This window comes from Crocuta crocuta, unplaced genomic scaffold, assembly GCF_008692635.1.
Source record: "Crocuta crocuta isolate KB4526 unplaced genomic scaffold, BGI_CrCroc_1.0 scaffold587, whole genome shotgun sequence".
Classification (NCBI taxonomy): domain Eukaryota; kingdom Metazoa; phylum Chordata; class Mammalia; order Carnivora; family Hyaenidae; genus Crocuta; species Crocuta crocuta.
In genome coordinates this window covers 2,654,508-2,670,632 of record NW_027532403.1, presented here as the reverse complement: position 1 = coordinate 2,670,632, position 16,125 = coordinate 2,654,508, and the positions used below count along the sequence as shown (strand labels likewise).

Genomic DNA, 16,125 nt, shown 5'->3' with positions numbered 1-16,125 from the left:
AGTTAACATATAGTATAGTATTGTTTCAGGAGTAGAGTTTAATGATTCATCACTTATACTTACATCCAGTGCTCATCACAAGTGCCCCCTTTGATATCCATCACCTATTTAGTCTATTCCCCTCCACACCCCCTCCAGCAACCCTTGGTTTCTTCTCTATAGTTAAGAGTCTCTTATGGTTTACTTCCCCCTCTGTTTTTATCTTACTTTTCTTTCCCTTCCCCTAGGTTCATCTGTTTTGTTTCTTAAATTCCACATATGAGTAAAATCATATGGCATTTATCTTTATCTGACTTGACTTCATTTCACTTAGCATAATAGACTCTAATTCTATCCCTGTCATTGCAAATGGTAAGATTTCATTCTTTTTGATGGCTGAGTAATATTCCACTGTGTGTATATGTATATGTATATGTACTTGTATATGTATATCATGTGGTATATATACCACATCTTCTTTATCCATTCATCAGTCAATGGACATTTGGGCTCTTTCCATAATTTGGCTATTATTAGTAGTGCTACTATAAACATTGGGGTGCATGTGCCCCTTTGAATCAGTATTTATGTATCCTTTGGATAAATACCTTGTAGTGCAGTTGCTGGGTCATCGGGTCATTCTACTTTAAACTTTTTGAGGAATCTCCATACTGTTTTCCAGAGTGTGAAACAATTTGCATTCCCACCAACAGTGTAAGAGGGTTCCCCTTTCTCCACATCCTCACCAACATCTCTTGTTTCCTGAGTTGTTAATTTTAGCCATTCTGACAGGTGTGAGGTGGTATCTCATTGTGGTTTTGGTTTGTATTTCCCTGATGATGGATGATGTTGAGCATTTTTTCATGTGTCTGTTAGCCACCTGTATGTCTTCTTTGGTGTCACCCAAGAATTCTATATTGAACAAAACTATCCTTTAAAAATGAAGGAGGAATTAAGATATTTCAGATAAATGAAAGCTGAAGGAATTAATTTCTAACAGATAAGAAATTCACTACAAGAAAGAGAGTCCTTCAGGCTGAACAAAAATACACTAGACAATAACTTGGAGTTATATGAAGAAATAAAGAACTTCAATAAAGATAACTATATAGGTAAATATAAAAGCAAGTATAATTTTATTCTTGGTTTATAAGTCCTCTTTTTATTTCACATGATTTAAAAGAATATCTAAAAATAATTATAAATCTATATTAATAAGTATACAATGCGTAAAGATGTAATGCATAACAACATAAAGAGGGGATGGAACTGTATAAGAGCAGAGTTTTTATATGCCCTTGAAGCTAGGTTGGTATCAATTCAAACTAGATTGCTATACATTGAAAATGTTAAGTATAATCTCCATGGCAACCACACAAAAAAAGCTTAAAAAGATAAAAGGAAGTGATAAAAAAACAAAACAAAACAAAACAAATCAGTACAAAAAAAATCAGCTAAACACAAAAGAAGTCAGTGATGGAAGAAATAAAGAACAACAAAGGTAGAATACACAGAGAAAACAAATAGCAAAAATGGCAGAAGTGAGCCCTTCCTTAAAAACAATGTAAATGTAAGTGTGTTAAATTCCCCAATGAAAGGCAGAGATTGGCAGAATTTATGTTTTAGAAAACTAACAATGATCCAACTATTTGCCATCTATAAGAGACTTACTTTATATCCAAGGACACAAATAGATTGAAAGTGAAAGGGTGTAAAACAATATTAATGCAAATAGTAACCAAAAGAGAACTGGAAGTGGCTACACTAATATCAGAAAAAAATTGACCTTAATTTTGTCTCATTACAAGAGATAAAGAAGATATTGAGGAGTTCATTTAAAATATTTAGTAATTATAAACATACACACCAAATGGTAGAGCCCAAAATATACAGGACAATAACATAATTGAAGGGAAGAGGAGAATTCTATAGTAATAATTGGAGACTTATATATCCCACTTTCCCTAATAAATAGAAAATCTAGAGAAGATTTATAAGAAAATAGAGGATATTAACAGCACTATAAATAAGCCTGACCTAACAACCAAACATATAAAGCACTACACCCACCAAAAGCAGAACACACATTTTTCTCAAGTGTACATAGAACATTCTCCAGCATAGAACCATATGTTAGGTCACAGAACATGTCTCAACAAATTCAAAAATATTGAAATCATAAGAAATTGTTCCTCAAAAAATTATGGAATAAAGCTAGAAATCAGTAACAGAAAGAAAACTAGAAAATTCACAAATATGTAGAAATAGAACAATATACTCTTAAACAACCAGTAGTCAGAGAAATCACAAAGTAAATTTAAAAATACTTATAGATGAACAAAAGCAAAAATACTGCACACCAAACATATGAGAATTGGCAAATCTCACAGGGAAATTTACAGCAGTCAATGCCTACATTAAAAAAGAACAAAGATCCTTCATCAAACACTTAATCATACACCTTAAAGAACCAGAAGAAGAGCAACCTAAATCCGAAGCTAGGAGGAGGAAAGAAATAATACAGATTAGGATGGAGAGTTTTTATCATGAACAGATACTGAATTTTGTCAAATACTTTGTATTTCTATAGAGTCAGTTCTTCTCTCTCATCCAGTTTTATTTATTTCAGCCTTCTATTTTTCTTGATTAAAGGTTTATGAATTTTGTTTATTCAAAGAACCGATTCTTGGTTTTATTGACTTTTTCTATTTTTTTTTTAGTCTCTATTTCATTTTTTTTTACGCTAACCTTTATTATTTCCTTCCTTCCACTATTTTGGGGCTTTGTTTGTTCTTTTTCTGGTTCCCTTAAGTATAAGGTTACAGTGTTTACCTGAGATTTTCTTGTTTCTTGAGGTAGGTCTGTATTGCTGTAAATTTCACTCTTAGAACCACTTTTGCTGCATTCCAAACACTTTGGACCATTATGTTTTCAATGTTCATTTGTCTCTGTGTATTTTATTAATTTCCTATTTGATTTCTTCATTGACCCATTGGATATTTAGTAGCATGTTGTTTAGCTTCCCAAAAAAAAGGTAGGTAGGTAGGTAGGTAGGTAGGTAGGTAGATAGATAGATAGATAGAAAAGATAAAGTATAGTAAGATAATAGAATTAATGGGGCACCTGGGTGGCTTAGTCGGTTAAGCATCCGACTTTCGCTTAGATCATAATCTCGCAGTTCGTGGGTTCGAGCCCCGCATTGGGCTCTGTGCTGACTGCCAGTTCAGAGCCTGGAGGCTGTTTCAGAGTCTGTGACTCCCTCTCTCTCTGACCCTCCCCTGCTCACGCTGTCTTTCTTTCTCTCTCCTAGAAATAAATAAAAAGCAAACAAACAAAAAAAGATAATAGAATTAAACTAAAAGTTGATCTTTGAAAAGATCAACTGAATTGACAAACCTTAGCTAGACTAACAGAAAAAAAAGATTAAAATAAAATCAGAAAGTGGAGACATTACTGCTGACCTTACAGAAATCAAAAGAACGATAAGAGAGTACTATGAACAATTATATGCCAACAAATTAGATAACCCAAATAAGTGTACAGATTCCTAGAAACACACATTACCAAACTGACTCAAGAAAAAAATAGTAAATCTGAACATATAACAAGAGATTGAATCAGTAATTTTTAAAAATCTCATCAAAAAATGTCTAGTATCACATGGCTTCACTGATAAATTCTATTTAACATTTAAAGAGGAATTAACTAACTTGACAATAAGTTATTTTAAAAAATAATTAAAATGCTAATGAAAATTATTGTACTCAATTATTTAAAAAATAAAACTTGGTGGCTTTAAAAGAAGTAAAGAAGAATTAATACTAATTCATCTCAAACTCTTCCCCCAAAAAGAAAGAGAATACTTCCTAATTAATTCTGAGTTTGACATTACTCTGATAACAAAGTCAAAGACCACCAAAAAAAGGTACAAAGAAGCAATTAAAGCTACTGTCTTCACTGACCTCCCTCTCATATCAAATATTCCCCAAGATTGCCAGTATTCATCATTCCTTTGTGTAGATCCAGATTTCCATCCAGCATAATTTTCCTTCTGCTTAAAGGACTTTTTTATTTTTTAACTTTTCTTGTAAGGCAGATATACTAGTGATTAATTCTTTCAGGTTTTGTGTCTAAAGAGGTTGTTATTTGCCTTAAAATTTTAATGACATTTTTCTTAGGTATAGAATTATAAGTCTATTAATAGAGTCCACCCCTCACCCCCCAGTATTTTTTAACTGTTACTCCGCTGACTTCTCACTTGGATTAGTTACAAGACCTCTGCAGTCACACTTATCTTTGTTCCTTTGCCCATAATGTATCACTTTCCTTTGGCTCTTTTGAAAATTTTCCCTTTAACACTGGTATTTGAGAGATTTGTGTACGATATGCCTTAATGGAGTTTCCTTCATGATTCTTCTGCTTGGGGTTCATTCAGCTTGTTGGAACTGTGGTTTTACATTTTTCATCAAATTTAGAAATATGTCAGCCATTGTCTCTGCAAATAGATTTTTTGGTCCCATTCCACTCACTTCTTTGGAACTCCAATTATACATATATTATGCCACTTGGATTTGTTCCACACCTCATTCATCATACCCCCTTTGTTTTTTAATTCTGTTACTTCTCCATTTTGTTCTGGATACTTCTAATGATAAATCTGTAGGCTTTCTAATCTTTTCTTCTGCAATATCCTAACTGTTGTTAGTTCCATCCAGCGTATTATCTGAAATATTGTAGTTTTCAACTCTAGAAGTTCAATTTGGATCTCATATATTTTTCATGTTTTGACTTAATCCCTTAAACATATGGAATACAATTACAATAGATATTTTAATATATTTGCCTGCTAATTCTAACACCTAAATTAGCATTCTGGGTGAATTTCAATTGATTGATTTTTTTCATTATGAGTCATATTTTGCTGCATCTTTGCACACCTAATATTCTTTATTGAATGTCAGATATGAATTTTTCTCCTCTGTTGGATGCTGGGTATTTTTCTATTCCTATAAATATCCTTGAACTTTGTTCTGAGATGTAATTAAGTTATTTGAAAACAGTTTGATCCTTTCAGCTGTTGGTTTAAGCATTCTTATGTAGGACCAGAATAGTACTCAGTCTAGGACTAATTATTCCACACTACTGAGGCAAGATCCTTCTGTGTACACCTCCAAATGTCCCATGAGTCACAAGTGGTGAGAACAAGCACTGTTCATGGCCCTGTTTCAGTGTGCACCCTGTCACCTGGAATTCTTTTGAGTGGTTCTTTCCCCAGTTTATGGTAGTTTCTTCACACCCAAGCACTGATGAGTACTCAGCTAAACACTCAGAGGGGACCTGCTAAGCTCCCTTTCTATTCCATTCATCTATTTCCAGTAGATTATTCTGTGAACAATAGCTGCTTTAATCTCCTCGGACTCTCAGATCTGTCTCCTCAACTCAGGAAGTCCCTTGCGCTCAGCACTAGTTCCCTCTCTCTGCACCACAGTCTGGAAACTCTCTCAAGGCAACTAAATGGAACAATTATAGGACTCACTTCATTTGCTTCTCAGCTCTCAGGGATCAGTATCCTTCTTTGACTGATGTTTAGTGTCTCAAAAATCATTGCTTTCTGTATTTTATCCATTTCTTGATTGTTTTAGGCAGAAGGGTAATCTGGTCCCTATTATTTAATCTTGACTGGAAACAGGAATTCCAATTTAATTTAATTTTAATTTAATTTACATAGCCACATTTGGCTAGTGGCCCCTGTATTAGATAGTACAGTTAACAATTGCCAGGGTTACTGAGATTGAGTTTTTAAAATACAAATGTTAACATCAAATAGGCATATTTTTAAAAACATATCCTTTAATAGACATTGTATTATAATGTGTAAGTTACATGAGTCAACTCTCAGTTCAACCCTGATAGAGGCTCTGTGTTATTATATTTTTCTGAATGTAAATAGATTCACAGTAAACAGTGTTGTCACAATGAATTATAAGGATGAAGAAACAAAAGTGAGTTTTCAGTTTTGACATTCTAATTGCCATTTGGAATTTGTGTTGTTTGTTTTTTGTTTTTCCAGAGAGAGGTAGGGGGAGGGACAGAGAGAGAGAGAGAGAATCCTAACAGATGCCAGCCACACTCAGCACAGAGCGGAACACGGGGCTTGATCCCATGACCAACTGAGTCACCCAGGTGCCCCTGGAATTTTTGTTTTTAAAATATAAAGTAGTGGGGCACTAGGTGGCTTAGTTGGTTGATTTAGGCTCAGGAAATGAGCTCACTGTACTTGGGTTCAAGCTCTGTGTGGGGCTCTGCACTGACAGCAAGCCTGCTTGGGATTCTCTCCCTCTCCCCCTTCCCTGCTCTCTCTCTCTCTCAAAATAAATAAGCAAACATTTTTTAAGAATATAAAATAGTAAAGCAGTGCAGACTGAAAGGTGAAATATTTTTGTTTGGCAAGTGTAAGCAATAGTACATAAAGGACATACTTTACGAAATTTGAATAATATCTTTAAAGTTTATTTCTTTTGAGAAAGAGACAGAGAGGGTGTGAGGGAGGGGCAGAGAGTATGCAAGAGAATCTAAGCAGGCTCCACACTGCCAGCACAGGTCTGGAAGCAGGGCTCAAACTTATGAACTATGAGATCATGACCTCAGCCAAAATCAAGAGTTGGACACTTAACGACTGACCCACCCAGGAGCCCCTGAATAATATCTTTAAAATTAAATTTCTTCTGGGGCTCCTGGGTGGCTTAGTCAGTTGAGGATTTGACTCTTGATTTCAGCTCAGGTCATGATCCCAGGGTCATGGGTTCTAGCCCTGAATTGGGCTCTGGGGTGAACATGAAGCCTACTAAAAAATAAATAGAATTTTAAAAAATAAAATGAGGGGGCATTTGGGTGTCTCAGGCAGTTAAGTGTCTGACTTTGGCTCAGGTCATCATCTTGTGGTCTGTGAGTTCAAGCCCGGCATTGGGCTCTGTGCTGACAGATCAGAGCCTGGAGCCTGCTTCAGATTCTGTGTCTCCCTCTCTCTCTGATCCTCCCCTACGTGTGTGTGCACGTGCACACGCTCTCTCTCTTTCCCTTTCTCAGAAATAATAAATGAATAATGAATAATAAGTAATAAATGAGTAAATTTTTAAAAAATAAATGAAATTCATTCTTACTGTCGATGTATTTAACTGTTGTTAAACTGCAATATTATTTATTACTATAACAGGTACAGGTATAGTTTTTTTCCTTTTCCATTAAATACATTAACATCCTTAAAAGTATTTATTCTTTTCCTAATTTGTACTGTACTGTATTTTTTACTCTTATTTTTATAAGCATGGTTTTATATATGAATTTCAATGAAAGAAAATGTTTGCAGTTTACATATTTCTGCATAACTTATTGTTTATTTCTTTCATGATTTTTACTGAAAATAATTTTGTTGTGTAGTGCATAGTGTTTAAAAAGTATCTGTTCTGTGTGTCAAATATTCTAGGCTTGCCATTTGTTAATAGACAGTTTTTTGCAACTCCTGTTCCAGACGAAATACTGGTTTTTTAACATATAGAGTTCCTATACAAAAACAAAACAAATAAACAAACAAGAAAAAAATCCAGTATACATCAGCAAAAGATATGGTTAGTACAAGAAGAAGTAAAAATCTCTCAAGTTTGAGCATATTGAAAGATGTTCAGTCTCACTGGAGGAAAAAAATACAAATAAAACTGTACTCTGATAACATTTTTATATGCCAGATTGGCAAACATAAAAGTTTAGTGAGGTGATGTACTGTAGTAAAGATTATGGATAATAGGCACTGTCATATATTGATGGTGGGAATGCAAATGACAACCTCTATAGAGAGAAATTAGGCAATACCTTCCAAATTAAAACTGCTGAGGTGCCTGGGTGGCTCAGTTGGTTAAGCTTCTGACTTTGGCTCAGGTCATGATCTCCCAGTTTGTGAGTTCAAGCCCCACATTGGGCCAGCTCTGTGCCAACAGCTCAGAGTCTGGAGCCTGCTTCAGATTCTGTATCTCCCTGTCTCTCTCTATGCCCCTCCCCCACTCATGCTCTGTCTCTCTCTTTCTCTTTCTCTCAAAAATAAACATTAAAAAAATTTAAAACTACTGTTTTTTTGATTCAGCAATTTCACTCCCAGGCAAGTACTGACATATACTTAATGTATGTGGGAAATAATGTGTATCATATAAAAAGATTACCACCACATTGGTTATACTAACAAAACGTTAGAAACAATCTGAATACCCTTCTCGGGCTACTTACAAGGCCACTGGTTGCAAACTGCATTGGTATTATGGGACAGAGTTAGAAAGTAAAATATGGGTTCGTATGTGGAAAGATTTGCAAAGACCATTTTTTAAGTTTATTTATTTATTTTGAGAGATACAGAGATAGCATGAGTAGGGGAGGGGCAGAGAGAGAGAGGGGAGGGGGAGAGAGAATCCCAAGCAGACTCCACACTGTCAGCGCAGAGCCTGATGGGGTGCTTGAACTCAGGAAACCACAAGATCATGACCTGAGCAAAAACCGAGAGTTGGATGACTAACCAACTGAGTCACCCAGGTGCCCCACGAAGAACTATTAAATGAATGACTCTGAGTTGGGCCTGGGCAGGTTGAATGGATAAAGGGGAAAAAGGAAACATACATTTTACAGACATTCTTTTGAAGCTTTTTGTAATATTCCTTTGTGTTTCCTAGATTTAATTAAAAATGAAAACAACAGCATTTCAGCCATCTTACCTTCGTAATAAAAAACAAGACCAAGAAACAAGGCCAATGACTTTTTTTAATCTCTGAGGCAAAAATAACAGAATTGACCCAGAGCAATTTCCCCAGTTTTTTAAGGAGAACAGGATGTAAGTGCCCAGCCTACCTGCACACACCATATAGCCATTTTCCTACCATTCCAATAACAACATACTGGTCTTGGGACAAATTGGTAGTTATTTAAAAAATAAAACAAATAAGAACAAAAAGTTAATAAAATTCACATTATGTGAATTAAACAATTCATTGTTTATAAATAGAGAAACATTACTTTTTTAGATCTGCATAGAATGGCTGCTAGTTAAGGATCTGGTTGTTGGGTGTTAGAGACAGGTTGTTTGTATCAGAAACAGGTATGATATAAGACGGGTAGATCCAAGAAGAGAAAATGATTGTAGAAAAATATTGATAGTGAAAAGCATAATGAGGAGGAACTAAATCTATAGGGGCCCTAAAACTCCAATGGAAAGACTTCCCATATGGTTGGTAACTTTCAGGATATGAGCTGTTTACTCCTGAGGAAAGACAGAATTCTGTATTTTTTACTGGTTTTGAAACTTTTCCATTTTTAACCTCAATGTTTTCCAGGAAAATGATGATTGTACCAGTTAGTTAATGCCCAAATAACAAAATCACCACAAAATCTCAGTGGCATAAAACTTTATTTAGTATACTAGTCTGCATGTTCATTGACGATCAGCTGATCTAAGCTGGGCCCAGCTAGAGTGGTTCTTCTTTGCTAGCCTGGCATGTTCTTCTCATAGCTGTAGCAAAGAAGGGAGGGACAAACCCAACTGGACAAGTAGTTTCCATCTCTTGTAACACATCTGCTGACTTCCTGTTAATGAAAGCAAGTTACACGGCCAGACCCAGAGTCCAGAGTTAGGAAAATACACCCTACACCCTGCCCCGCAGTGAGAAGCATGACAAAGGACCGGGGTGAAGGGAGGCTAGAAGAACTGGGACCGCTTGCAATGTACCACAATTACTATCGTATTTGCATTTGTATAAGGTCTTAAATGTTCATTTGTGCTTTCCCCTGTATTTTTTAATTTTGTTTCTTTTTTTAAATTTATTTTTAATTTATTATTTTTTAATAATCTTTATTAAATCTTTAAGTCTTTATCCCATTGTATACTCTTTCCTGCTTTGTCAAAGATTAGTTGGACATACATTTGTGGGTCCATTTCTGGGTTTTCTATTCTGTTCCACTGATCTGAGTGTCTATTTTCATGCTAGTAACCATACTGTCTTGATGTTTACAACTTTGTAATATAGCTTTAAGTCCGGGATTGTGATGCCTCCTGCTTTGGTTTTCTTTTTTAAGATTGCTTTGACTATTTGGGGTCTGTTCTGGTTCCATTCCCCTGTATTTTTCATTGGATCCTTAAGAACAGCTCTGTGGGGATATTATTTTTAGTTTCCACATTTTATAGAGGAGCACAATCAGAGAGGTAAAGCCACTTACCTAAGCACACACAGCTACTTAAGCAGTAGAAGGGGAAAGTGGTGGCCTTTTCTTTGCTTTGGCCATAGTTGATCATTCTTTTTCCTTTGTTTGTAGGATACAGATGAAAATCAAAAAAAATGGACAAAGAAACCACAGGTAAAGCTATACAGCTGTGTACTGGGGTGAATAGGAGATTGTTTCTTGTTTTCCAATTACCAACCATCTATCTAAAATTGTTTCATTGTAGTCCTGCCTAGAATAAAAAGACAAAATTTACATCAAAATAATTGCTATATCATTACAAATACCAAGGAAAGGGACAAAAGAAAACAAACCCATAAACACAAAAAAGCAACAGTAGGAGTAATTGAGTCATGTTTTGTAGATAAGTAGAGTAGAGTCATAACTGCTAAAAATTGTTGAATATGTTCTTCTAGTATATATGAACATATTCACTTATAAATAATAAATACACTGCTATATAAGTAATGCACCTTAAAAAAGCACAATTTCAAGCACATAAATAATATTTTAATAGTCTTCATCAACCTTTAATAGGATAATGTCATTAAATATACTTTATTATTTTTAATATTTTTCATTTGATTTAGTGACATATTAGCTGGCAAGAATACTTCACTAAGAGCAACATACACAGTAAACACATAGGGAGAGGTTCATAATTAATGATATTAGATAGAAATTTGTATTTCAAATACTCTTTTTAATGCTACTGATTGGGGGGGTAGGGCTGACTTCTTGTCATAGCTAATTAACCTTTCATTGTTTTTAATCCCATGATGTAGCTGATGAACAACTTCTATGGGGGTTAGAAGTAGAGACTCTGCTATTTGCTTTTCCATTTGTGTTGAATTTGGGCATTATTTTCAATCCAGCATTCATTTCACTACATGAATATTTAAGCCACTTGTCCATTATTACTTTAGCCAAAACTAGATCGTATAATCTACCTTTCTTAATCAAGCACATGTATATGACCCTTCAACTTAGAACAAAAATCCTCTCTTGACTCAATATCCTCTTCCAATTATCACCCCATTTCTCTTTGTCCCTTTGTATCTAAAGTCTCAAAACTTTGCTGTGCTCAGTTTCTCTTTTTCTAATATTTCTTGAATCCAATCAGGCTTGAGTTCCCACGTTCCATCAAAATTACATTTTTCAAGGTCACCATTTAACTAGAAAAAGCGTTAGACACAAAAGCTGATCACTCCTTCCTTCTCTTTGCCACTGTGCCACTGATCCACTCTGCTCCAAGGTAAACTTTTCCCCCAAAGTTTTGCCTGACAAATCTGTACAAAATAGCAGTCCTCCCCCTCACTCTCCCCATTCTCTATCCCTCTTACCCTGCATAGCACTTGTCACCTAATGTCATACTATGTATTTATTCTCTATTTTTTTTTTTGTCTGTCTCCTTTTAGAAATGTAAGCTCTCTGACTTTGTGCAGTTCACTTTTGTATCCTCAAGACCTAGAAAAGTACCTGGCCCATTGTAGTCTCTCAATAAATATTGAATGAGTATGTTATGAGTGCAAGCACTGTGCTGATTCATATTTGAATATTAGTAAAGATCAATTTCTTTCTTCCTACTTTTTCAATAAAACATAAAAATTAATAAAATTTCTATTATCTTACCCACCTGATCATCTTCACACTCCCAGGTTATATGTAACTAAAATTATTAGTCAACAGAAGTGGTTCTTAGTCTTTGGGAGCATAAGAATTCTTATGGAACTTGTTTAAACTACAGATTTCAAGGTCTCTCCCTAGAGATTCTGATTCGGGTCTATTCTTTGGGTCCAAGAATCTGCATTTATAAGATGATTCACCTCAGGTGGTTTTGATGCAGATGGTCTAGGGTCACAGTTGGAAATACCTGATCTATTTTTCTGCTGGGTCTTTTACAGCTTATTACTCCAGTCTAAATAAAAATGGAAAAAAAAAAACCCTTACTTATCGTGCTTCAATCAACTCATACATAGCTCACACAGAATGATTTAGATCCCATACTTTATAGATAAGTAGTTCTCAAGGTTTGAGATTATGAAGACTATATCTAGATAGAGACAGCTATGTACATCTCGGTATCTAGTGTTACACAGTTTCGGCTAGGTTATGCAGTATAAGAGCCAATTCCAAAATCTCAGTGGCTTCACACAACAGAAATTAACTTTTACTCATGCAGAGTCCACTGTGGGTCCGAGTGACTCTCTAGAAAACCTGACCACCGCGTGTTGACCCAGAATTCTAAGCTGCTTTGGTTCTATGGTGTCTCTGCAACACATGCTTCCATGATCACCATGTGAGGACAGGTTGTTGAGCGCTGGCAATTAAATGCTTCTACCTGAAACCAACACATGTTACTTTAGCTTACATTTCATTAGTCAAAGCAACTCACCGCCGTATCCAACCTCAGGAAGGAATGCAATCTTCCCATTTGCCTGGAAATAGAGTAAGATTTTAGCAAACAGTATTAATGTTTACCTTAAAGATAAACATTAAGAAACACTTTGATCCATCATCCCATCTTATACCATCAATCACACACATAATAGTAGTAGTTCTTTTAGTATCTGTTATTGTGGGAGGGAAGGAAGTAACAAAATCAGTATAATTTCAGTCATGATTTAAGTAATTTTGCCTATTAATCTTAGCATCAACATACATTGGAAAGATGAGTTTACATAAATGTGCAGGGCATAATTAATAATCTATTTCAGGCAAATACTGGTATACAAATACATTTACAAACCCCTTTAATAATGTCTTTAAAGATCATCAGCTCACTGTTCTAGGCATTGAGGACCCACAGACACATGTAACTTACCCAGTCCCACAGAGTTAAAGACTACTTCATCATATTTTACACAATGGATAAACAGACCTTACTCTTTTGTCCCCAACTATTGCCCCACAATAATTTTCTAGGTCTCATTTGATTATTGCCATTGTCAATAGCCACTGTGTTGGTGTTAGCCATTACCATCAACCTGAAATTTAAAATGGTGGTAATATTATAAAATTGATTCTAACTTACAATGAAAAGGTATAAGAATAAGAAACTGCTTAATTTCTAAAACAATCTTCTCCACCATTCCTTACCCTTCTTCAACCTGTTTCAACAATATTGCTCCCTTCTTAGAACTAATCACCTGGATTTTTAGTCACTCCATCTTCTTCAAAAGAAGTTTTTCCAAAACTTTTCTGGGGTTCTGTGGGATGAATTTGCTTTATTATTATGGCCTTTCCTCAGGACTTTTCAGTTCTCTCTGGTCTGCTAAATTCACTTACCACCGGCCCATCTGCTTTCCACCTTCCAAAATTGTGACCTTAAGTCTGCAGTCCTCTTGTCACCGGGTGGACTGCGGAGACCCCGGGCCCTGAAGCCCTGAACTAATTTGTCCAAAAAATATCACCCACCGTTCTTGGTGAGAGAATTCAAAGGCAGATACAGCACAATGGATGGGCAGTACAAGCAGGAAAGATTATTAAGGTGAAATTATGCTCTGGAGATGTGAGAATGGACAAGCTAGGGGAGAGTGAGAGAGAACACTGCATGCCCTGGGGTTTGGGTTTCTAACTTTTATTGATGATTGTTAACAGTGAGGTGGAATATTTATTGTTTGGAGCAAGGATGTCTTGGAAGCAGGGTTTCAGATCTTTTCTTCCTTATTTGGCCTACTTTTCAGCCATCTTGGGCCTGTCTCATTTGACCCTGCTTCTTGTGGCTCTGTTCAGGAGTGCTGCCCAGTCAGGCCTCTGACTTTCCTAATAGCGGAGCATGACTTCTTTGCTGGCCTCCAGGCATCCTGTTAGAACCTAATTAACTGCCTCTAACACTCTCCTCATTCACTTTGAGTTTTGTTTTCTTTTTTTTAAATTCTGTTACTCTCACTTTAGTGGAGCTTGGAGAAGAAGCAGAGATTTTTTTGTTAAATATTTTTTACATTTATTTATTTTTGAGAGACAGAGCACAAGTGGGGGTGGGGCAGAGAAAGAAGGAGACACAGAATCTGAAGCAGGCTCCAAGCTCCTAATTGTCAGCATACAGTCCGATTGCGGGGCTCAAACTCACAAACTGTGAGATCATGACCTTAGCTGAAGTCCGATGCTTAACCAAACCAACTGAGTCTCCAGGCGCCCCTAGCAGAGATTTTGTTTAAAGCCTGTGTTCAGTCTCACATGTTTAAGTACAAGGCCAACCAAAATGGCTGCCCTGTACTTCTGCTTCCATTTCTTCACTCCCTGTTCTGGCCTTACCTCACCAAAGTCTGGTTTCTATGTCTCACACTCAGCTCAAACTACTTCAAAAGAGTCCCAATGATCTTTGCTCATCTAATTCAGTGGACTTTGTTCAGCCTTCATCCTCTGAAGCTCTCTGCAGCATTAGACACATGGAGCAAAGGAACCCTGTGTCTGGGAAGCAAACTCTTAACTTGCTCCACATCTTCAGCTCCTTTAGTGTAAATTCTCCTCAATGTTCTGACTGTTTTGAGCTTTTTTTCACCATTCAGTGAATACTAGGCCCACATTGTCCCTCAAAGCAAGTCCGAGGTGGAAAAAAGGAGAAGCTTTCACCTGAAATGAAGATCAGTGTCAATGATTACACAGAATTGGACTTCATACCTGCTGTTATATGACTGTTCCTGGGACTAAAAATCTTAACTTTTTGTTTTTGCTCGAATTGAATAATGATTGAAAATTTATGACACCCAGGTTTCTGTTGTTTTCTATTTGCACTCAATCAGAATATCCCTTTTTCAATATAAGGATGATACGTAACAGGGTGACATTTCCTGTATCAGGGCACCTACAGTCTTCTCAGTGGAAGATATAGGAGCTAAGTAACTACAAACATTTCATCCCTAATAAGTGCCACAAAAGAGATACATGGAACCATGAAAAGTATGTAACTGGTAGATTTCTTTAAAGATTAGTGTGTTAAAAGCCAGTGTAGTGAATGACTGTCAAATTTTCTTGTTTCTATGGCTACTTAATAAAGTTTACTGAAAAGTGTATTAGGTAGAAAGACTTTCAGAGCTTATGCAAAATTTTTTGCATGGCTTTAATTAATTGGTTTTTATTTGTTTTTTTGACAGCGTTTAAAGATTGTTCAGTTTGTTCCTGCCCCCACTGGCTGTTATTGCAGCTGGAAAAACACTGAAAAAGAGAGGGGGAACTTGTCGTTGGGGGCTGGTGAGACTAAGGGACAAGACACTCATCCTCCAGATGGGCCATCTTGGGGACAGAGAAAACACTGACTTTCCACAATGCATTTTTGACCCAACTGATCTGTTTCCAGCTCTTAACAGATTTCCTCTGGATTCCTGCAGGTCTAATTGGCCTTCTGCCTGTCTGATCTTATCTCCAAGATCTTCCTCAAAAGCAAATTTGCTTCCTAGCTTAAAGTGGCTCCCTCAGGACCTGCTCTCTTAGCCTCCACCACCCTCTCGTTCAATTCTCTAGCCTTGAACAAGCCTGGTGTTCTTCTTACAGTCCTATCTGAAGTGCCTGCCCACCACCCCCTCTGCCAGAGGACCCATGCACAGCACCTTCAAAACACAGCCCAGAAAACAGGAATTTCTGGAAATGTTTTGGAGCCTCCTAGTCATGCCAGGGGCCTACAACACTGTCCTAATGATATCCCCAGCCCATGTCTGTCAGAGAAATTGTGAGGCTTACCTGTCTCTCTTTGGGTTGGACAGAGAGTTTTATTCCTCTTGTCCTAGGCTTAAGCCATTCTCAGGCACAGAGTGGTGCTTACTAACTCATTTATTGAGTTAACTAATAATCTGTCTTCCAAGCTTAAGACACACACCCATGTCCTTTCCCACAGATTATGTCCAGATGCATGTCCTTTAGATTCTTCATATTCAGCTGGTCCCAAAAACATTCATA

The 16,125-nt window shown here is 36.4% G+C and overlaps 1 protein-coding gene across 1 annotated transcript in view; it reads left to right on the top strand.

The window, feature by feature from the left end:
- CFI (complement factor I) overlaps positions 1 to 16,125 on the top strand; it is a gene marked incomplete at its 5' end in the record, with an annotated part of 59,627 nt that overhangs the window by 24,732 nt on the left and 18,770 nt on the right. The window contains one exon of the mRNA XM_077778454.1: positions 10,324 to 10,365. Within this exon, the coding sequence (XP_077634580.1) occupies positions 10,324 to 10,365 (42 nt within the window). The remainder of the gene's footprint in view (positions 1 to 10,323; positions 10,366 to 16,125) is intronic.